The sequence below is a fragment of the Bombus flavifrons genome, chromosome 5 (assembly GCF_040668555.2).
Source record: "Bombus flavifrons isolate JBK064 chromosome 5, iyBomFlav1_principal, whole genome shotgun sequence".
Classification (NCBI taxonomy): domain Eukaryota; kingdom Metazoa; phylum Arthropoda; class Insecta; order Hymenoptera; family Apidae; genus Bombus; species Bombus flavifrons.
In genome coordinates, this window is record NC_138446.1 from 11,559,767 (window position 1) to 11,583,471 (window position 23,705).

A 23,705-nucleotide genomic window follows, 5' to 3' on the forward strand; every position below is an offset into this window, starting at 1 on the left:
TCAGTGCATATAAAAGTTATAAAACATGATCGAAGATGAATCGAACCAATAAAACGTAAAATACATTTGCAATATTTACATCTGTTGTTGCGTTATTCATTTGTTGTTATATGATTTATTAAATACTATAATATCGACCAAATTACAATGTTTTCTAATATTAAAATATTGTAGTTTCACACAATTATTTTATATTCTCATTGTCAATAGACAAAAACGATTTTGTGAAACAATCATTAAGTGCAAAGTTACAACCATGGGAAATTTGAAAAATAGCTAATTAAAAAAGCTATTTGGGATGTCTTATAAGATATTTGTTACGTTGAATTTCATCTCAATATATCTTTTATAATGGATTTTATTTGATAAAAACTTGCTCTAGTTTATGTGTAAAATATTAACATTATGGATTTATCATTGTTCATACCAATTCATACGTTCAAAGAAACACGATAAAGCGACACCTGTTGGTATTTATGATTATAGTTGAACTCTTAAAGGTTTTAGACATAGAAGTTCAAGTGTGAGTTTAATTATGGAGTAGGTCTTTTTATTCTTTTCTATTTCTTTGTCATTTTTTATCCGTGAATTGTTAAGTGTTACGTTCTTCAAATGCATTTTGTTATGCAGTTTTCGATACGTTTTCATGTATGTACTTGTCTATATATGATTCTTTACTGGTATTGAATATCAGTTCTTCATTTGAAATTTCTATTAATTACAACGTTCTGTTCAGTGACGATTGATCATTTGTTTAAGTCGCAAGTCAGCAGAGGGCACCGATAATAATAAGATTTTTGTGCAAGTGATTATGGAGAAAATTGTGAAGAATACCAATAAAATCACTATATAAAAGTCAGTCAGTGAGAGAGGTTAAAGTAAGTAAAATAATGAAGTGGACAAATGATCATTCACGGCAAACAGAAATATTACCTACATTGCCCATAAACGCAAGTTAGTAAAAAAGGTCTCTAAGTAAGAAACAAATTTTGATGAAAAGCTTAGTTAAGCATCGATACACGCAAGATAATAATATATATATGTATAATGAAAAATAAACAAAAGTTATCGCGCAAGCATATTCCACATGTTAATCAGCGGTTCTTCGACTGCATCTTATCATGCACGATAACAATAGACCGGGTGGACTAATAATATTTAACAGTATATATACATACGTACACATAAGTAAATTCATCGTACTTTTGCGAGAAAAGTTACTAAAGAAATAGAGTTCGAGTATCGACAAATTGAAAAATATACACGTGTACACATTATACACGTACGTATTGAGCAATTGGATGTGTGTATTTTTAAGATGAAGAAAGCAACAGAGATGTTTCTAATTTTGAAAGTTTCTAATTCATTATTTAAAACCAGAGTAGTCTTCACGATTGACATGTAAGTTGCCAACGCGATGTTAATGCTCGTTGATCCGGCCTCGAGTCTCGCGATAATTGCATAATATGTATATATGCGCATGTGCTTAGATTTGTACGTAATACGCACGCGTTTACTTGATTATCTTTGATAAAGTTGTCACTTCCAAGTGTTTACGTGTTTATGCTTTAATTCATTTTGCTATTAAATTAATATTTTGAGATTTATATCGATTATGTATCCGCATTCTGGCATCCATATAAATGACACGCATGTATATATAACAACATTAAAGCTTCAGACATGTTACATGTTTACCAAATCAGATGTATAGATCACGATCAAGATTAGCAAAATCAAATTACCCATGATGCGGAGAGATCAAGAATACAAGGAATATTATAAGTGATAAAAAAATATTTCGTTTTACAGAGAAAGAAAAAGACTATGCAAAGAGGTAGAAAGTATGTTTTCACAGCAAAATCTTTTGTCTTGTTCAAACTAATATTTTTTCAAAAATATTTTTCTTTGATTCCGTTTCCTTTGAATCGTGATATAAAAGTACAAACGATATATGAAACCGAGGATGAAAAATTCTTTTAGTTACATATATATATTAGAAACTATCCTTGTTAGAGTTACATTTGTCATTTGAAAATATAAATAACCGTAATTACTGAAAACGTTTATATCTTTGCATAAAGATTGTATTACAGTCCGTAGTTAAACAATTATGAATAATTCGTGATGATTAGTGTAATCGAAATCGTTGCATATAGTATGTATTATAATAAGTTTAAACGATAAATATAAATAAAAAACAAAATAAGAAAATATGTAGGAAAAATTTTCATATATCGTGATAACTATGTAAGACAAGTCTGCTATAGCTTTTATAGACCTTTCTCAAGCTCGTCCTTTAGATGCAAGCTTTGAAAAGACTTCTTTTTAAACGTTTCTAAATGGTTGCTTCAATAATAAAGAGGACCCGAGATAGCTACTGCGACACGCTGATAGTATGTACTCTACATACTTACATATATACAATCCTGTTTCTTCAATGCTTTTTATGCTATGTAACACTACATTATAATTATAATTTGTTTTCTTTGCTTTTTGTTATAATATACAAGTGGTTACGAATACATGTTCATATATGCATAAATACGCACGCACGCGCATAAATAATAAAATATATTTGTTAGAAATTTGAAAGAGAAGAGTAAAACTAGAAGATTTTAAAGAAAAACTAAAGACAGAAATGTGTGCATACGTATTCATTTAGTACATTCATGTGAACGGAATAAGCAGGAAACGGTTAGTTGAGGGTAATAAACAGACCGTTTAAGCATCCATTTTCAACAAAGCTTTGGCAACTTGATGGCGCAATGAAGTTAGTTACGCGATTAGCAGCTTTCACGTATTAGGTTTCATATGTTATCATCTACTATGCAAACAAAAGTCTAAACTTAAAAACCTGAAATTTCACGTATTTATTTGCGAGCTCGCAGCTTATGAAAGTTTATTTGTTTTGGGAGCTAGTAATATCTGTCGTTTACTTTTCACATAACCTTAAGGAAATTCGTTTCTATCGAAATCATAAAAAATTATTCTCATTGTTTCTTCTTATTTCTATCTGTTTGGTGTGTGTCGTGTAACACATAATAGTGTTACCGACGAAGCCGTATAATGAAAATTAGATTCGTTTTATTAGCAAGTTCATATATAAGTAAAATATTTCATGCACTGGAAGGAAACTATTCAATATTTAATACAATTTATATACAACAAGTTAAATATATAAAATATTTATTGAAACAAATATTTCTTCGGTCAGATCAATAATTTTGATCTTTAATTATAAAATCACTTTATTGTGTCGCATCTTTTTGTATTTTTTCACACGCTGAAAGTGCAGTATGTATAAATATAGTACGAAAAATAAAAAAAGAATAAAATAGAAGAAAGTAGAAGAAATATAGACAAGATGGAATAAAACAGAACAGTACGGAACGGAAGGAAACGAAACAAGATGGAATGAAATAGAACGGAATAGGACTGAACAGAACGAAACGAAACGGAATGGAATGGAACGAAGCGGTACGGGTATGAATCGGACCAGATCGGAGCAAGCTGTATTCTGGCATGGTAGTGAGGTAGTAAAAAGCGTGGCGGGATAGGAAGAATAGTAGGGGTAGAAATGGATTGGAAGAGGAGGGATAGGTAGAAAAGGATGTAAGCAATTTGTCAGTGATGGAAACGGTATAGCAAGAGGAGATATATGTAATGCTTTCCCCCTCTTAAGATACTGTTGAGGCCCAAGCTTTCCAAGTCCACTCGTGTCGGTCAGTTCGTTAGTAATTACGCGGCAAGAGATAAGTTTGGGTAGGCGCGCAGCATTCGGTGTTGTGTAAAATAAAAAAGCTTTGGGTGTGGCGTTTGTTTTTATAGTATTTAGCGGAAAATTATTGGCAATTTAACTCATTGAACATTATTATCTACTTATTCGTTTCGATAAAAAAAAAAAAAAATGTGGGATTCACAAGTTGGATGATACTTGTGTATATCACGAAAGTGTTTTTCCCGCTAACGGGCTGGATTATACGAGTATTAAGCTCATCGTTAAACTGCTTACACTTAATTGGAAACATTTTTTGGGAGATAGAAAAATGCTTGATATTCGACAGGTTTTTATAAACAAATTTCTACGGTTTCGATTGGATTTGTCTACAATAACAGTTTATATGAATGCAATGAACAACAGGAAGTTTCGCATAAGTTATAAGGAATGACTATTGCTCCTTTAGATTTCAAAAAAATTTGTATATTTCGAAATTTCCTAAGATTAACTCTAGATCAAGAAGATTTTCATCTTCTTTATCTTCTTTATCTTTTTTTCGTTTGAAGCGTTTGGCTTTATTTGGATAGTCGTTCATCTTTCTTGTACTTTGTATTTCGCTTGACTGTATTAGAAGAATGACAGTCTCAGAAGAGTAAGTACGATGACACATCAGTCTTCTGCCTTTCTCCACTTTTCATTTTTCCTGTGTTTCAATTGTATTTGTTACACCGAGTATTTCTCAAGTATTATTTTCATATAATTCTTTATTAGTAGTTTATAATAGACTAATTTAATTATTTTCTAGTTTTATATGTTATGTTGCTTCAATCGTTTATTATACGTATGTAACGTGCGAAAATGCGAGCAATGTGGGAAAACACCTGTTTTTGAATCGTATAACGAGCTGTTGCGAATTTGAATTTGCACAAAGCAAAAAAGAAAAGATATAGTTTTTTACGTAGTTGACGAAACGTAGATCGTTTTACGTGGCATTTTTCTTTCCATTCTTCACATTGTATATGCAAATATTTATTTGTATGCGAGAACGTTGTATCCGACACTGCATACGAGACTATGTATATGTGAACGTGAACATGCCGTGTACTGGCATACTTATGTGTATGCGAACACCGTACATGCGTGAGACAGAGGGGAGAGAGCGCATAATGAAATCACATAGCGCGGTATAGGCGTGTTCTTGGATTAAAAGTTTGACGATAGCCGAGCGATTGAAAGTGGGTAGGTGATATAGAGAAAAAGAGCATCAAAGAAATGACAGAATGATGCAAAGTGCAACGTGCGTGAGGAGGGTACTCGAGCGTGTTCGAGAATTACTCGAGCGCGCTTTTAAGGTTTTAAGATCGAATGCACACTCGGTCGAAGGAGATTGGAATGCGTGGTATGCGACTTGTTCGTTGGACGTGTTTCACTCCGAGTTAAACCGATTGTATTCGAACATTACCGAGAATGTCCGAGTCGAGACGACCCCAACCGATTCAAACCGACTCTTTTCTTGCCGATTGTGACAAAACTTGTTTCGCTTTGTTACTCTATTGCTATTTCTCGGATACATCGCGAGCTTGATCTTGCTTCATTTTTGAGGATTATGTATGTTTTTTTAAAAGTTGTCCCCTACTGTACGTGTTAGGCATTCTCAAAAAGCAACATCGTGCGTAGAAAATATTTCTGTTCGGTAAGCTCTGTTCTTTTCAAGGAGGCAAGAAACCTTCTATATTGTCTCCTATAATTTTACATGTACACATATGTTTAATATATCAGAGATAAACGCTGGTTTAAGAATATGCTTGTTAGTGGCATTTGTCTGTTTTTCAATATTTCGATTGGTAATCTAATTTGATCGAACCGCTTCCGTCGATGACGACCACTTGGAGTGTATCGCGATGCAATGGGAACACATTTGTGTAACGGTGTAATCTTTTTATTTGTAAGCGATAGGTATATCCCGTTTGTTATCTTATATACTCGATCGATTGAAATTCGATCTAATAGCAATTATTCGAAAATCGATCCGAACAGTATGTAGATGGTGATAAGCTTTTACTTGAGAAAATGATTGTCAGAGAAGTTAATTGGCGCGTGACAAACCAATACAATTGAAACGAGTATATTTGTCCGGTATGTTTAAGCTGACAGAGTAAAATATACGCGACTTAATGAAAGGCATATAAAGCGGCATTGATGAAAAATCAACAAAAATTTGGTAAAAGAATATTAATCTTTATTCTCGTTCCTTTGGGTGAATTTTAGAATGGCCACGGAACTGGCAAACAAGAAGGCCGAGCGCGAAGCTCTGCGTGGTGTTATTCAGCAATGGAATGCCAACAGGTTGGATCTGTTTGAGCTTTCAGAACCGAACGAGGTGAATTATTCCGCTTACTGCACCTGATTCTTTCTTTTATTCAAGAGATTTAATTTGATCGTCACGTTCGACAATAGCGATATACTCAATGTTTATTTGTACTTTTCAGGATTTGGAATTCCATGGAGTAATGAGATTTTATTTTCAAGATAGCGGTCAAAAGGTCGCAACAAAATGTATTAGAGTAGCGTCGGATGCGACGAGTCAAGCGGTCATCGAAACGCTTATTGAAAAATTCCGTCCAGATATGCGAATGCTTTCGGTTCCTGAATACGCACTTTACGAAATTCATGAAAATGGTGGTAAATATAATAGTAATAGAGGTTTTTAGCAGTTAAAGTATATATTGACATAGCAATTAGTCATGATGTTATCCTTTTTGTCTCTTCTTCTCCTTTTTCTTCTTCTTCTTTTTCATTATTTACAGAAGAACGTAAGCTTGGGCTTGAAGAAAAGCCATTGTTAGTGCAATTAAATTGGCACATCGATGACCGTGAGGGACGCTTTTTGTTAAGAAGAATCGATGACAAAACCAACGCTCAAGGTGTTGGTTTCTCTTCTTCGGATGGGTCTAGTTTTCGCAGAAAGTTGAGTAAACGCGAGAAGAAACAGATGAAGAAACAGGAAAAGCTGAGTCGTTTAAAGAGTTTAGAACAAGATGAAAATACTATACCCGTCGATCAAAATGGAGTAGCTGAAAAACTTTACACGGGTGAGCGGATAACAAACTTCTTATTGTCGATATATCAAGCGAGTTATACATATAGTAAGACTATTTGGATGTTATTGATGATATTGATACAACATGGCCATTTCTAACCTGGCTGTGTTTCAATGTATATATCGTATGGTACAACACAATAATGTTCCCATTTTAGAGTTACCTGAAACAAGCTTTACCAGAAGTATTTCAAACCCGGAAGCTGTGATGAGAAGACGACGTCAACAAAAATTGGAGAGAAAATTGCAACAATTTCGTAGTAAAGATGGCGGTCCCGATACTGGCGGAACGCTGAAAATTTACGGCGAGGCTCTATGCAAAGACGTTCCATATAAAACATTGCTTTTAAGCGTTCGAGATTCAGCAGTTCAAGTCGTACGAGAAATGCTTTCTAAATATGGTTTAGAGAAGGTGGATCCACAGCAGTATTGTCTTGTACAGGTCAGCTAAATATTTCTTTTACTTTCCACATCTTTTCGTTTGTATAAAAAGTTTATAGCGTATATATACAATAGAATGCTACGAAATTATCATTTATAATATCATGTGCTATGTGGAATGTCGAACAATTTATATACATGTATATTTTTCAATATTTCGTTTTTCAATGTTTCGTTTCGTATGTTACAGGTAAATAGTGAAAATAATATTAATGGAGGAACACAGCAGGAGTATATACTAGACGATGACGAATGCCCTCTAGCCATTCTTATGAATCATCCTTCTACACGCGGTAAGTGTAGTTAAAGCTTTTAATAGGAATAATCCTATTTATATATTATTATAATTTTAATCGTGAAAAAAGAATAATTTTTACTCATAACTGAGTCAGAAGGTGTAAGTGGGGAAAAAAGTAGACGTGGTTCAAGAATTTATAGATATAGATAGGTACGAATAAAACAAAAATTGATAGAACTCAAATTACAAGATATAGAAGCTGAGGATGGACAAATTTTAAGAATTATCAACAATTTTACATAGCGTTGATATAACAGCATAGTCGTATTCAGATTCCTCAGTTTACATCATGTCCTGCCGTGCCGTGTCGTGCTCTGTCGTGTATTCTAGTGTAGTACAGTGTATACACTATGTCGATAGATATAATAAGTTGTGGCGTGCGCGTGCTTGCCGAGACCAAAGAACCGCCCACCAACCCTTGTTTCTGGCTGCAATGCTTAAATTCAGTCGCGCAATATTGTGACGTAATTTAATGTTACTTCTGTTAGCAGTCGTGGTATCAACTTTTATACTGCAAACAAATTTTAAAATTTTAAAAGTATAAAAAAAGGATTTTCTTTTATCTCTTCGTTTGCACGAAATGTTTGAAGTTTCATGCATTAATCTGGATAAAACAATATTCTAAATTTTCGATACACAATACGTCGTTGAATAGTGAAAAAATATTACAAGTTATCGAGTGACGTGTCGAATGATAAACATTAAAGCGTTAAGTAAAAAACTGGTATTGTTCTTTTTTCTATTAATCAGCCAATTTAAAAATCCAGTTATTCAGTATTTTTTCTCTGCCCTTCTTTCTCACTCAATCCTGGGCAAAACAGAAAAAATTTGTTAAATTTAGAATATGCAAAAAAAATCGTTGGAAAAGAATAGGAAGAAAATACAATCTGTGTCTCAATTTTCTTTATAATATAAAGTTGGCCCATATATTTTCTTTAATTTGAATTATAAAAGAAAAAGATGTGAAATATAGAGGACCAAAATTGAAGTGATCGATCGAAGAAGGGACCACAGACGCGTGCGCATACGCATACATATATTCAGGGACCAAGTTAAGGAAATCGACGAATTTTATACACGATGATGGATTGGGGAATTAGACGTAAGAATCTTTAAAGTTATTTTGTCGATAACTAGTAATGATTTCTTGGTTGTTAATATTTTTCGATGATACATTTGTAACGTAAATACGTTCACGAATTGCAATTGTGATATATATTATTCAGGGATAGAAATAGTTTCTGTGTATAATGTCGATAAAGCTTTTTATCAATAAGTTTTCGTATCTGTATATTATTGCATACTTATTAATTAATTATAGTAGGAATAATCTACAGTTTAATACATGTTCAAGAAGGTGGAAAATTGCTTGTCTTTCTATAGGTTGCAATATTCTTCTGATACGAACTCTATAATGGAGAACAGAATCGAAGGGAAATTTGAAAATATAAATTTCAATCGAGTATTGTTAAAAGTATAGGTTATTATATGGCTGTATATTTGCGGTTCGATCGATGGTTTCACATTGGTAATGGGTATAGATCGTTCGAAATAACGAAGTGAGAAGGCGTGGTTGTAACAGTGAATGTAGACTATGTAGGTCAGTTGGACACGCAAAGGGTATAAAATGTGACACAAGACTGTATGTATATCTGTGGTACCAGAATGATATATGTAACATAAAGAGTAAATTATGTACTTACTGTTATATGTATTAAAAATCCGCTAAATGGAACTTTCATGTGCATATACAAAGTTCAAAAGATACATTTCCACTTTAGATGGTTTTTCAGAGATTTCACAGATTTCACTCTACATTTCCAAGTAAAATAATTTATATCTTTAATTCGATGGTCATATAAGACATGCAAAGATTATATTGTAATAGAAGAAACAGAGTAAAGCGAAATAAAGGGATGACTATTCCTTTCGTTACCGTTCTATTATTCGAATCATGTCATGGTATCTTATATTTGGACGATAAAGGGAAATACTTTTATTTTTCCACATATCCATAAATTAAAATGTCGAAAAACATATTAATGTTAAATCACATAGAAATAAATAGGGAGTGATGTAGGTTATTCTTTATATGAAAATAGTATAGTTTTGGCAACCTACGTAGATTAAGAACAGATGTTTTATAAACAAAATGTGTTTTGCATTATTTACAGGTTCAATTATGTTCCATGTGCGAAGAAGACCTTCAGATTATGTGCCTCGGAAACGGAAGAAAAAACCTAGTGGCAAATGGAACGAATTAGATTACAGGTTTGTTGGAATGATAAAATTATAGCGGAAGAGTTCGTTCTAGGAGAAAAGAGTGCATCAAAAAGAGTGCGCAAAAGGAAAATATATTAAATTTATATGGGGGATTGGCTATACTGATGACCAATTGTAACTTATAACGGGAAACTTATAATTTGAGAAATATTAATGAAACCAATGATGGATTATGAGAGGCAATCGTTACAACATGTAATACGCATGGTTTGATTCGCAGATACGAAGACGAAAGATTGCCCTTTTCGCTAGAATTGAATCCTGACGGTAGCGAAATTCCAAACGGGGCTGGTGTGCGGCATCGGTTGCAGCCAAATGTAACGGAGGTGGGCTCGGAAAGGCCGATACCTATCCATCCATCTAGTCCGAGCAAGTCTACATCTGTCCCTGCTGCTGCTGTTGCTACTGTTTGCCATACTCGAAGCCCGACACATGCACCGGAATCAACGCACAATTATGAAACAACCTTTGATCTCGATGGAAATGTAGAAACTGCCAGTCTTACCAGTAGTAGGGATGGTAACAGGTAATATTTAATAGCTTTTTCTGTTTCACCGAAAGAATTCACGTTTACGTTATTACATTTTTATAATGAACGGATTATTTGATTTAACAAGGAAATGTAGAGTGATTAAGCCACGACATGCATCTCGAAATATAAAATTCGAAATACGAATATGTTTTCTATATGAAAAACACAATTGTATAGTACCCGTAAACAGATAAACATACACATAAGGATAAATCATCCAACGGTTGAGAAAACAAATTCAATCATAGCATTTCGGAGAACCACGTTGAATGACATCGAATTTTTCTGTTGTTTCGAACAGAACGTTGCAGAATGATCGACAGCCACGTGGGACGGATCCGATTTTACCAGCTGTATTAGAATTTCTCGAGGAAACGGAAGAAACATTTTTTCATGCGGTAATCACAGATGTTGAACCATCGGCGCCGCAGTTCAAATTGGCTCCAACGTATACGCTTTACTTGGCAGCGAGATATCGCGCAAGCACACATTATAGACCAGAATTGCAACCAACGGAGAGAGCTCATAGATTGACCGTGATGTTAGCAAATGTCGCTAGCATGATTCAACGAGTAATACAGGTAAATTAATGAAGAAATATATAATGCTTCGATAACCTAACTCGAGATGATCTATTGAACAATTGAATCAGTACAAGTACAATCAGTACGGTAGACTGTGATGGTGAGGATATAAATATTACTGTTGTTATTTAATACATCATTCTATTCCATATCATTGCCGTAGGAACGGTATATGGATGCGTCCTCGTTGGCACTGTGGTTAGCAAACGGTTCGGAACTACTACATATGTTGAAAAACGATCGGCACGTAGGTGCGTTTTCAACCAGGGCACAAGATATTTTGACGGAAGCAGTTCATACAGCATTCGCGTCATTGGTTAGGTGCATTTCCTTGGAACTAGCACCGGCAATGTCACAGTTCATGGCAGATGCAGACGAACCTGCCAAAGAAGCCGGCGTTCTTCAAATATTTTCGAGCACGATGGCTTTACTTAGGCGATGCAGAGTAAACGCTGCACTTACCATTCAACTATTTAGTCACCTGTTTCACACAATAAACGCGACCGCGTTTAACGCTTTAGTTTCAAATGCCAACTTGTGCGTTAGATGGTTCGGACGTAGATTAAAGGCGAGACTAAACGCCCTGGAAACTTGGGCTGAAAGGCAAGGCTTGGAACTCGCGAGTCAATGTCATTTGGCAACCATCATGCAAGCGACTCATCTTCTACAAGCTCCAAAATACAATGCGGAGGAACTTGCTACCTTGAGCTCTACGTGCTTCAAGTTGAATTCTCTTCAGGTCAGAGCATTGTTGCAAAAGTATCAACCAGCTGCGGATGAACCAAGACTTCCTGCGGAATTGATCGAAAACGTAGTCAGAGTGAGTTGATATGTGTACTTATGTAATAATACCACATAGAAAGGATAAAGGTGGAAACATGATAGGATTTCCAGTATATTTGTAAGTAATGCGTTATCATATTAAATTCCAGGTAGCCGAAAGTGTGGCTGATACGCTCGCACGTGCCGATGGCAGAGAGATTCGACTCGAAGAAGAGCCTACGCTTGCTTTGGCGCTTCTACTTCCGGAGGATGGATACAGTTGCGAAGTTATTCGTGGTGTACCTCCAGGATTAGCTGAATTTTTAGCGCCATTGCAACGGGATGGTCTATGCCGTATGGCACCACAACCCACCAGTAGTGGATATTGGACTATATACATGATAGATCATCACAATAATGTAATTTGTTTTCTTTTTCCTCTCTTTTTTCCTTGTTCCCGTCTCCTTCCTCCTTCTTTTTCCTCTTGTTCTGCTTCCTACCACGGCTAGCAATGATGATACTTGAACAATAATTAAGATCTTAATTACCAATAATATTTAATAGTTTCGCAGTCCAAGCGCAATGAGCAATAGATCTGGAGGTTATTCCTGTCATACAGGGCCGAGTGGTGCTCAGCCTGAGATACATGTAATAAAATTACACAAGTCTACCAATGGAATGGGTTTGAGCATTGTCGCAGCAAAGGTATGTGTTTTTGTATTATATGTATTATATTTACATGTAATTATATATTTTAAATCTTATCAAATACCTTGTTCTCGTCAATAGAATATACATTCGGTTGCGATATGTTGCAGGGCGCTGGTCAGGATAGGCTTGGAATATATATAAAGAGCGTAGTTGCTGGTGGTGCTGCTGATGCTGTAAGTAAATCTCCATGTAGTACATAGAGACAAGAGGAAAATTAAAACAAAATCTTTTCTCTCATTTACATTCTACCACAAATAATTATTAATAATTATTCTATCATTAGTAAAATCTATCATTTATGTAAATCTCTATTGTTAATTTTGACACATATATGTACTATGTAGTTTAAACGAATACGCGAGTTAACATCTAATCGCTTCTTTTTTTGCACAATATTAAAATATATACATACATATGCAGGACGGCAGATTGACGGCTGGAGACCAATTGCTAAAAGTGGACGGACAAAGTTTAGTAGGAATTACTCAGGAAAAGTAAGTAATGTATAGGTTGTGCTAAAGATTGTGTAATGGTTGTAGAACTATTTTAGGAGAAATTATCCATATTAATTCTTTCTATGGTTGGACTTATAATAGCATTGACTTTGTTCTTTCGTAGAGCTGCTGAATATTTAGTACGTACCGGACCAATAGTAACATTGGAAGTTGCTAAACAAGGTGCCATATATCATGGTTTGGCCACTTTATTATCACAACCGTCACCAGTAATGACCAGAGGTACGTATGTTGCTCGTTCGAAGACCGTTTTGAACTTTCTTTAATAATTATAATGCGATTCGATTGCGTCGTTTCACCGTTCGATAATTCGTTTCGCTTTAATATTGAGAAGCAAATATTACAAGAATTAAAATACCGTGAGAGTAAGGCAACGAGCTTAAAAAAGCGACGTGATAAAGAGAAAGAAACTGAAATAAGTGATCGCTTTAATTTATAGTGCAAAATATACTCCAATTCGTTCTCGCGCGATGCTTTTAATCTGCTAATTGCGGAATGTTAAACAGCTTATAACGCTTTCATGAATCGTTCTCGCTCGTATTATTCGTCGCCGCACGTCATTTTATTCATCGGGTTCTGGCTCTCGCGAAATAGCCAGATATAGATGATTGCTTAATTAACGCTTTACTAACTGATTGTTCTTGAGCAGTGCACAAGATTCGCCCCAAGTCCGAAAACTTGGAAGCTTCATCGGTGCAGGAAATGAACGAGGAGCCATCTACGTCACATTCAATGGGTAATTTGTTGAGCGTTCCAAGGCACGCGATCGGTTCGGAACGTTCGATCGATTCAGTACCAGGTGCGATTCTTTCTTCGATTTGTTCAAAGGACTTGGAATATAAATATTATCATGATTCCGATTTATTAAATTCTTCTCGCCTCGTCTCAAATCGGTACTGCAAACCATTCTGGAGTATTTCACAATCGAAAGACCTGCGACAAACGTGTTTGCGGGATCATACACCGTCGTCATTGTTAACACATACGCGGACTTACGCGGAACATGCCGATAGCGAGTCGGTAAAACAGCAGTCTCAGCGGGGAAAGCGAGAAAATGTAGAAACAATAGTTGGTGGTGGTAACAGTAGTGGTGATGGTGATAATGACCACGGTACAGACTTGCGTTCGAATTTGGAGCATGGTGATAGATATTTGCAAACACGCGATCGTACTATTTCGACGAATAATACACGCGCTTCAACCGATCAAAGAAACCACAGATCTGAAACGACAAGCTTGCCGTTTGTTTCGAAAGTTGAGCAACCTATTCCGTTTACCCAGCCAATGAATATGAACGCTGTTCAAACACCGTCAATCATTTTAAATTCGACAAATTCGGTTTCCACAACAACGGCGCTAGGTATCAAATGTGATAATTTTTCTCTCGATTCGATACCTTATATCGATCAAACGGATGACACCCCGACGTCATGTTATCCGTTAAACGAATTCAACGAGTATCAATCGGAGAATAATAACATATCTAATAATCGTGTAATTGATGTAACCAATATTTCACGAGATGATTTCACTGCATCAAATTTACCACGATGTAAAAACGACGTTATGGGCAGATGTTCGCAACAATCAGTGATTGAAAAAGGATCACAGATCATAAATGAGAATGGACAAGAAGCATCGAATAGCCAACAGGAATACGCAGAAGCTAATAAAATGACAATTATTGGATTTCAAGCGTTGGAACAACGAGACAAAAATTACGAGATAAGAGAAAAAAAGATGGAAAAAGACATATCAAATAAGGAGAACGGTGATTCCAAAATTTGCATGATTTCGAAAACAACGCCGAATGTTAATAACGCTGTAATTCCAGTATTAAATCTTGACTTGTCTGGTCTAGATAGCGATACGTCAAGTGATATATCGACTTTCAACAAATGTTGGAAATCACCGGAAGAGGTGCGCCTCGGTTGTGGTGGTCGCGTAGCCGCGTTGGCAAAACATTTTTCAAAACTCGGCGATGTTGAACCGATTCATCATCGACCTAATGCGATTAAATTATTAGAGAGCTCAAAAAAATTTGCTTCGGAACCTAATGTTGCCTCAGTTCAAATTTATCAAAAACGATTGGATTATCGCTTTCCCGCCATCGACGATGTCAATGAATGTCAATCCGAACTAGATTTGAGAAATAGCGAAATTAAACGGCGATATCTTGCACCAATTGGATTGGACCAAATGTTCGAAAAATCGACCATAGATCTGTTAAATGAAAATGGTGATGTTAACTATTATTGCTATCACAATAATTCAGCCGATGTGAGTAAAGGTCAATCAACAGATGGTAAACGGAAGTTGTCATTGTCAGAACAAAAACAGGTGATAGAACAACTGAGGGAAGTATCCGATCTCGATGGTGCGAGAGCATCGCTTCTTCCTTTTCGTTCTCCTTCTCTACCGTCTTTTCACGTATTGAATAAAGAAACAGACATGGAAGTTTCAAACAGCATTTTCGTCGATACAGAGTCAGGTACAGCGTCATCGTTGTCTTTGCGTGAAATACAGGCGAATATTCAGAGATTCGTGTCATCATGGCCGACGGATATTGGAGAGAACAGTGTGCGAAGTGAGAACGCAAACAAACCACTCTTATTCGATGGTAAATTGATCAAACGGTTGGCGAATTCCTATCCAAATATTGAAAAGGCAAAAGAATTATCACGTAATGAGGACAGCGAGCAACGAAAACAGAGGTGGTGTAAACGAAAAAAATACCGTTCCACCAATGAATTGAAACGAACTACTGATCAACAGGGCGATGTTGATGAAGCATCATCGTTTCTCACTAACGATCAGCAGTATTTCCGATCTCGGAACGAGGATTCCTCGCAAGATAACGATAACGATAACAAAACAATATACGGACTAAAAACTTGCAAACAAAATTTCATCGTCAAAGACAAATTCCAACAGAATCCGATGTCATCCGATGTCGCAGAAAAAAACCATTTCGATCTTTTACCGATTAAAAGCGATCAACATGCGCCAGTGGAGATTGAAAAAGAAACTTCGATAATTGATAATGACATAGAGATCGATGTAAAGCTTGACCAACATTGGAAAAAATCAGATTTATCCAAGATTTATCCAAGATCGAGTCAAACTCATCTAGATATTGGTTTCTTTTTACGTAAGCAATTGATTTTGCTCTCGCATTTTTTTAATGCGTGCCTATCAATATTAGGAATAATGGATGTTGTGCAAGTTAATAGTCATTTACCAATGATCGACCTACCTCACGCATGTCAAGATAATTTTCTTTCGAACAATTTTTCTTGTTCTTTTCCCTCTTCTACTCAAAAGCACATTTTCTGTTTCTTCCGTTAGCAATCCGTTTCGCTATGAGATAAATGTTTATGTGCATGTTGTAAGTGTAGAGCGAAAGGAAAAAAAGGAGAATGAATGAAAATGTATAAAAGAGAGGAATAGGGCTTAGCTTGCTTTTGTTAGAATTTAAATTTTACACGTCCGCTTTTTTTTCTGTCTTTGTACTTTGTTACATATATATATATACATTATACATATATAAATAACAACATTCGTACTTTACATGTATTTACTTTACGCTATTTACATGTGTTGTTATTATTGCTATTAATGAAACATGCATGCATACATTATTAAAACACAATCTCGCAGGAAGAAGTATATAATATATTGATATAATAAACATAAGCATTTTTTGAATAAAGCGTGCGATGCACGCGTGAAAAATTGATATTTTCTATATGATTTTTTGAATGATGTAGTCTATTCTGTTGATTTTTCATAATTGGCGGATGAATCACAACATACTGCTTGAGTTATTCATGCTTGTCTAAATGTTCATAATAAATATCATTAAAGTACAACATTACACAAACATATGTTTCCGCACGTGTGACTATCGCAGGACCTCGTCGCATGAGTGAACGAGACTTACCATCTCGGCTTGGACGCGACGCTACTGCACCGCAACAACAAATACATACCAGCAAGTCCGTACCAGCATTGCACAGTAAGTAGAAATAATAATTGAAGAAAGGAGAGTGAATGATAGCGAGATGGAGAGACTGTGCTATATGGTTGTCATTATCATGTTGCTCGTTGGATTCACGCACTCCTTTCGCCTCTAACTTGGTCACACACTTTACTTTCGTGATATTATGACTCACTTTTAATCCGCTTTTCACCTTTTCGTTTTTCACTTCGTCTCGCCTCGCTTCATCTCGTTCCGTTTTGTTTCTTTTTCCTTTCTCTTTCTATTTTTTGTATCTAACATTTTACGCGCTATTTATTACATTATTACTATTACTTTTGCGTCATTGTTTTCTCACGTTGCTGGGTTAAAATTTTATCTCACAAAAATATGTATACCAATTAATGTGTGTCGTACGGTTTTGTAAAACAGATGTAGGAACGGATGGAAAACAACAGCACGAGGTATTCAATCCTGGTTATAGCAGGGCATCGTCGAGTAACAGCGTTACACCGCCTGTTACGCAGCCACCTCCACCAATGACCACAATCAACGGTTCGACGTCGCTACGTTCTCGGTAAGAGAATTCATTTTTGTTTCGAACTTTAGTGAATTTTTTCTTACTTTAGATCCTAACTGTACCATAAGAATTTTCGATTCCTTTTGCTTCCCAAAATAATTTTACCATCTTTTTTAAATCATGTTTATCCATTCCTCTTTCTTTATATAATACATTTCTTCTTAAAATAGCTCGAGTCATAATTTACATGATCCAACAAAAATGGGAACATTACCACCGAGTGGTCTTGTGAGTAGACAACAATCGTCACCGAATTTGAACCCTGGTCAAACAACGAGTAACAATAGTTCAAGTGCTAATGTCGGGTCAAGTTCGAATATTCTTCAAAGTAACGAAGCCGAAAGATTTTATCAAAACTTGAGCATCTATCGGAATCAAGACACGACGACGACGACAACGACCACGACCACGACCACCACCACGACCAAGCAACGACATAGTCCGTCTCAACATTCGGATGACAGGTAAATAGCTTTTATTTTTCTTATTTTTTATCATTTGTTTTAATAAAATTCTTTCATTTTGGTTTTCTTACTTTAGTTTTATTTCCTCGACCTGTGAATTTCAAATAAAATTATCTAATTTGTTCCTTTTCCGTGAATTTATAGGAATCCTCTGCAGCTGCAAAAGAACTCGAGAGGTTCACAAAATTCTTTGAATCGTCCAGGAACATTCGAAATGAATCAGGCCAGAGACCGTCCAATATCTGCATATGTACCTCAACCTCAACAACAATCTTACCTTGTTGGTGGTCTTTCGCAACAACAAGGCTGTGCAGCGCCTCCAAGATCTCAGTCATCTCGGGATATAATACGACAAGAAGCAAAGCTTCAAGAAATGCAAGAGGAAGTCAGAAGACGCGAATTACGAGGTGGCATTCCAGTCCCATTGAATCAATATCGGCCAGCCGCATATAATTTAAAAACAAATATGTCCGTTCAATCTCCGATAAGTTCTGCCGTCCGACCAACAAAATCTATCGGTTCCCAACCAAATTTGGGATCAAGTCCACCAGTAACAGTGTCCTCCGCACCATCAATCTCAACATCTGGTCATGTAACCACGAGACAAACGGGACCTTCGAATTATGGTTACTTGGATGCGCAATATGGCCCCTATATGGTCCAATATGGGAAATCCCCACACGTGCATCAACATCAACACCAACATCAATCTCAGCCTCAATCGCAACATCAGCATCCGCATCAACATCAACATCAGCTTCAGCTTCAGCATCAACATCAACATCAGCATCAACACCAGCACCAACATCAACATCAAAATATCCAACAACAAAATCTTGGACATATTCAATATGGACATGCTAGTATGACATCCGCCAGAGGAAAAAACGATTTAATTCGCTTACAATCCAACGGAATGTTGCTCGACTATGGAAGAGATCAAGGTACACGAGATATTGGAAAATTATATATGGATCAAAATCAACATGTTGCTGTTGGATCGCAGTATTATTTAAATTCGGATGTACGAAACGAACATTATAATGACGAAAGTGGAATAAATAGAGCGCAAACTGCACCGGAAGGAAGTACGATGTCTAATGAAATTCCAATACGGCCTACTTTACCGGAAGAAGGATATCCAGAAAGTCCTCCGCCGCCGCCGCCAAGCACTTCGACTCATCCACTTTATAGTAAACAATCGGATTCAAGGTAATATCTTGTTGGTTAATTAATGAAAGATTAGATAATATAGATGAGATTAAAAAACTGAAATAATATTTATCCACCCAGGTACACTGCGAGTATGCAGGATCCTCCTCGCGGGGGGTATTATCCAGCAAATACGACTGGAACTACATTACAACCACGTCAATATCAATATAGTGCTACAAATCCATGGCAACGAGAAGAGAAAGAAAGAGTAAGTTTATTTATTAAATGTATCTTTGTTATCGTTTTATTGTCATTATCATATGAAATTATTTAGGAACAAGCACGTAGAAGAGAAGCTGCAAGACAGTGGCGAGATCAACAAATAGCGGAATTAAGTGCGTTATCTCACAGAACATCACAACAGGAAGAACAACTGCGGGCTCTTCAGCTGGAAAGAGACTTTCAAAAAAGAGCTGAGGAAGTTGCCAATCAACAAGACGATGACGAAGAAAGTAATGATTTAGACACCGAGAACATAAGAGTACAACAAAGCCTGCTTCGTACAACGGTGCCACAAGATCGAAATAATTCATTGGAGCAACATCACCTCAACTTGCCTAGAACAAATGCAACCAATCAATCTATCAAAGGAAATCATACTGGTCAATCTGTTGGTGGTTCCCCGATGCATTCTACCAACGTCGTGTCAATACATATGGGCAATGGCCCATCTCAACAATCTTCGCAAAATATTGTAAATACTTGTCTGCAACAGCAACAGCCACATCAACAGCAACAAGAGAGTTCTGGTTCGCATTTTTCGTCAGATCTTCAACATGAACACACCAATCAAATGCCAAATAACATAGGGCAAATGCAAATGTCATCCTTGCTTCATTTGACCTCTTCTCAAAAACCACTTAGTTTATCTCAATCTAACGAAGAAAAAGAAATGCATCGTAGACACGAGGAGATTAAGCGAAAACAAGTCGAATTCGACGACACTCAATCGAAAAAGAAGGAGGAAGAAATTAACAAACAACAGCAAATCCAACAAATGTATCAACAGCAACATCATTCGCAACAACTGCAATCCCATTTGAAAACTCAACAGATGTTACATCCCAGTATGTTACGATTGGACAGCCTAATTATTAACGGATCAAGCGCCTCTTGTAAGTATTTATAACACTGTCAGTAATGACAAAATAAAAACAAAGTCCTCTTCTACTAATTGTCGCCATTTGTGTTTGGATTATATGTACATATATATTTTAATAGCCACGCATAATACTAGCAACGATGCGCCTCTGCCTCCGGAACGAGGTTCTAGTTATGCGGTTATGTCGCAACAAAGTACCCTGAGGTCGAATAATGCAAACATATCTAATATAGTAACATTGGCTCAGCCGCAGTCAACGTCTGTTAAGAGAGTCTCTTTTCATGACTCAAATGCAAATGTAGAATCAATGCAACGAAGTGTTTCGTCTGGAAATTCGAGCACAAGTCAGGTTCTGGCTATGGATGTCATTACAGAAGATCCAAATGTAAGATTATATATACACATATATATTATTTCTGAAATTGTGTACACTTTCGCACATATTCAATCACATATTGTATTTTTAAATTATTTACATTTTTTATGCAGATAATATCATTATTTATTCAATATACATGTATTAGGTAGCTTCATCCTGCTTTCATTTCAATTCCAATTGAGAACTTTTATTACAAATTTTAATGGTTTGCCAATTTATAGTCAAGCAACTTAAAGTTACTACTATGTAAACGTATGTTCACTGTTTACTTATTACTTTCAGAATTTCATAAATGATGCAGAAATTTTATTGGCAACTTAAAGTTACTACTATGTAAACGTATGTTCACTGTTTACTTATTACTTTCAGAATTTCATAAATGATGCAGAAATTTTATTGGCATCTCCAAAAGCACCCGAAGGATCCTGTGGGGCTCCAATTACTGGTAGTACCCCTGGTGTAATAGGTGCTCAAGAAGTGTACAAGTAACGTTATAATTTATTATTTTTTGTGCTCGAATGATTGCTAATAATCAGAAAATGAATCGTGGATTTTTACTTTATTGTTTTGTTTAGGGATCCCAGACAAAGAAGACTCGCTGAAAAACAAAAGCAGCAACAAAGTTCTCAAGTTGGGCAAGTACCTGAAAAGCTAAGTTTTAAAGAAAAGATGAAAATGTTTGCTATGGAAACCGGTGAGGATGGAACGCCGCGGGACAAGGTAAAAATTTCACGTGCGCAGCGCGAAATAGATAATATTGGAAATCCCACTATCCCTACATTGAATAGCAATAATCACCACCACAATCATCACAATAATAATAACAATAATAACAGCAGCAGTGGCAGCAACAGCAGTACTAGCAACAACCCGAATAACAATAACAGTAACAGCAGTAATATCAATAACAACAGTAGCAACCGACAACAATAGAAATTAAGACTGAAAATTGAAAATTGATTTATTTTCTTTAAAATTATACTGTTACTAATATGAATAAATCAGATAGAATAGCATGGTCATGGTCCAAAACCAAACTGTTGTTATATTTAACGTAAAGTAAAGTGTATATGTATTATATTCATAATGGCACTGACTATTTTACATGAGTATACATGGATCATTCCAGCAACTATTTGCACAGTCTTGACCAAGAGTATGCTATAAAAATGGATATAAATACAAGTAGTAGAACAATTATTAATTAGAACTATTAGGGTAGAATAAATGCATTCACACAATTTTATTGTCTCTTGGCCTTTATATCTCTAGCATTTAGCTACATAGATAATGTTGAATGCATTTAATGCCTACTCATTCCATTGGACCAATTAGCGTTCTACGCAATAAATAAGGCTTATACCGAGGTCTAGGATATAACCTGGAACCTGAGAATTATTACATCGATTTTACTGAGACAACGTATCATAAAATTATACGTTATATCATGAATGTACATAGATAGAACTAGTTGAATTTTTAGAATTACTTGTTATTTACGATATTGTTTCGTATTTATATTTGATGTGACGCGTATCGGGTACTGAGTACTTTGACTTACGCGTATGCACCTTTTCGTTACACAGCCAAGAGGCACGATAGCTTTAATGCGATCGTCGTTAATAAAACATACACGAATTTAATCAAATGTGTGGCAGCTTTAAAATAAGACAATGATTATGCAAACAGGGAAAGGATACACATTGGTATCTGACCAAAAGAAATTTCAAATGAAAAAACATGATTATTTACGCAATTAATCGTTGTTATGGAGCTAATTAGTTTTTTACAATAACCATAATTATTCCGTCTTCGGCTATGTACGTAGATATAATGGTCGGTCGATATCATAAGATTTTACTTTATGTGTGTTCATTGAATGACATACGTATAACTCCTTGTCGAGTGATAAAAAAGAGAACGCTATAATTCTTATATTTCTTTACATTACAACATCGAATTGTTTTTTGTTTTAACAATTGTGTATTCACGTAATACGTGTTCAAATACGTAAAAATCTATTGAAAAAAAAATTTATTGAAATGAAATTGACAAGGGGTAAAAAAATTAACAAAAAAGTAACGCGGTACATAAAAATATCATTTTTGTTGTGTACAGCGAATATAGAACATTACATAATATAGCTACACTATATTTTTTCTAACATATATTTTGATGTTCCGTTGATACGAAAGTAATTTGATAGTGATTTAAAACGAATATCCTACGACTGTATATCTTATTGCGAAGTATTGTCACAGTTTACTATTGTATACATTAACGATTATACATACATTTACAGATCACCTATTTTTTAATTATTGTAAAAGACGTACGATGCGATTGAGAAATAAAAAGAATTATTTGTAATCTACAGTGATCGAAAAAAGTATTTTAGGTAAAGTAAAATTCCTTGATTTTTATATAGTATCTAAATATACATACAAACAAAGAAAAAGAAACAATTTTTAGGTTATAAAAAATATATTGTCAGAAAATACAACAATATTACTTATAAGAAATTCTATCGGAGATTATTTGGATACGTATGTATATAGCAGGACGGAAATATTTTCAAATAATCATCAATAAATAGAAAGGAAAGTATTATATAACATGCAAATAAATATAATAGAACTTTTCTCTGGTTTATGTATTTAACTACTTCCCTAAGCTTACGTATTTATCTCTATAGAATATATATATATATATATATTATATTAAAATATAAATTTTATAACGTAGGAAAATTTCAATTTTTCATAAAAATACTATAATGATGCATATTTGACTTAATACCATTAGAAAATTAAATTATAGATGATATACATATACATACATGTTTCTAAAGAGAAAATAAAAAAATAAAAGTAAGAATAAATAACTGAATTTAATTTGTTTCGAGTGAAAATACGTTACTTAATATCGGAAAATTCCAAAGGATCGTATTTATAGTATTCTAAATCTTAGTATTCTACCATCTGTAATACAGATCTCATATCGTTTCTTTAACGTAATTAAAAGTTTATTAACTACTTG

At 35.1% G+C, this 23,705-nt stretch overlaps 1 protein-coding gene across 13 annotated transcripts; it reads left to right on the top strand.

Annotated features, from left to right (window-relative positions):
• Positions 1-20: 20 nt before the first annotated feature.
• cno (adherens junction formation factor afadin) lies at positions 21-23,036 on the top strand. Of its 13 annotated transcripts, none has more exons than XM_069112359.1 (26): positions 473-648; positions 737-855; positions 5,990-6,101; positions 6,211-6,403; positions 6,529-6,813; positions 6,980-7,263; positions 7,453-7,555; positions 9,735-9,831; positions 10,064-10,369; positions 10,677-10,956; positions 11,123-11,779; positions 11,892-12,140; positions 12,286-12,426; positions 12,540-12,605; positions 12,853-12,926; positions 13,051-13,169; positions 13,597-16,098; positions 16,861-16,965; positions 17,359-17,503; positions 17,677-17,970; positions 18,115-19,182; positions 19,264-19,393; positions 19,460-20,300; positions 20,407-20,672; positions 21,036-21,151; positions 21,242-23,036. In XM_069112359.1, the coding sequence occupies exons 3-26, from the start codon at positions 5,991-5,993 to the stop codon at positions 21,597-21,599; spliced, it is 8,790 nt and encodes a 2,929-aa protein (XP_068968460.1). In that variant the 5' UTR covers positions 473-648; positions 737-855; position 5,990; the 3' UTR covers positions 21,600-23,036. The 13 variants fall into 13 exon arrangements, with proteins under 13 accessions (XP_068968458.1, XP_068968460.1, XP_068968461.1 ...); XM_069112360.1 differs by having other exon boundaries at positions 760-855; XM_069112362.1 differs by lacking the exons at positions 473-648; positions 737-855 and adding an exon at positions 3,316-4,067 and having other exon boundaries at positions 21,242-21,386; positions 21,503-23,036.
• Positions 23,037-23,705: the final 669 nt, after the last annotated feature.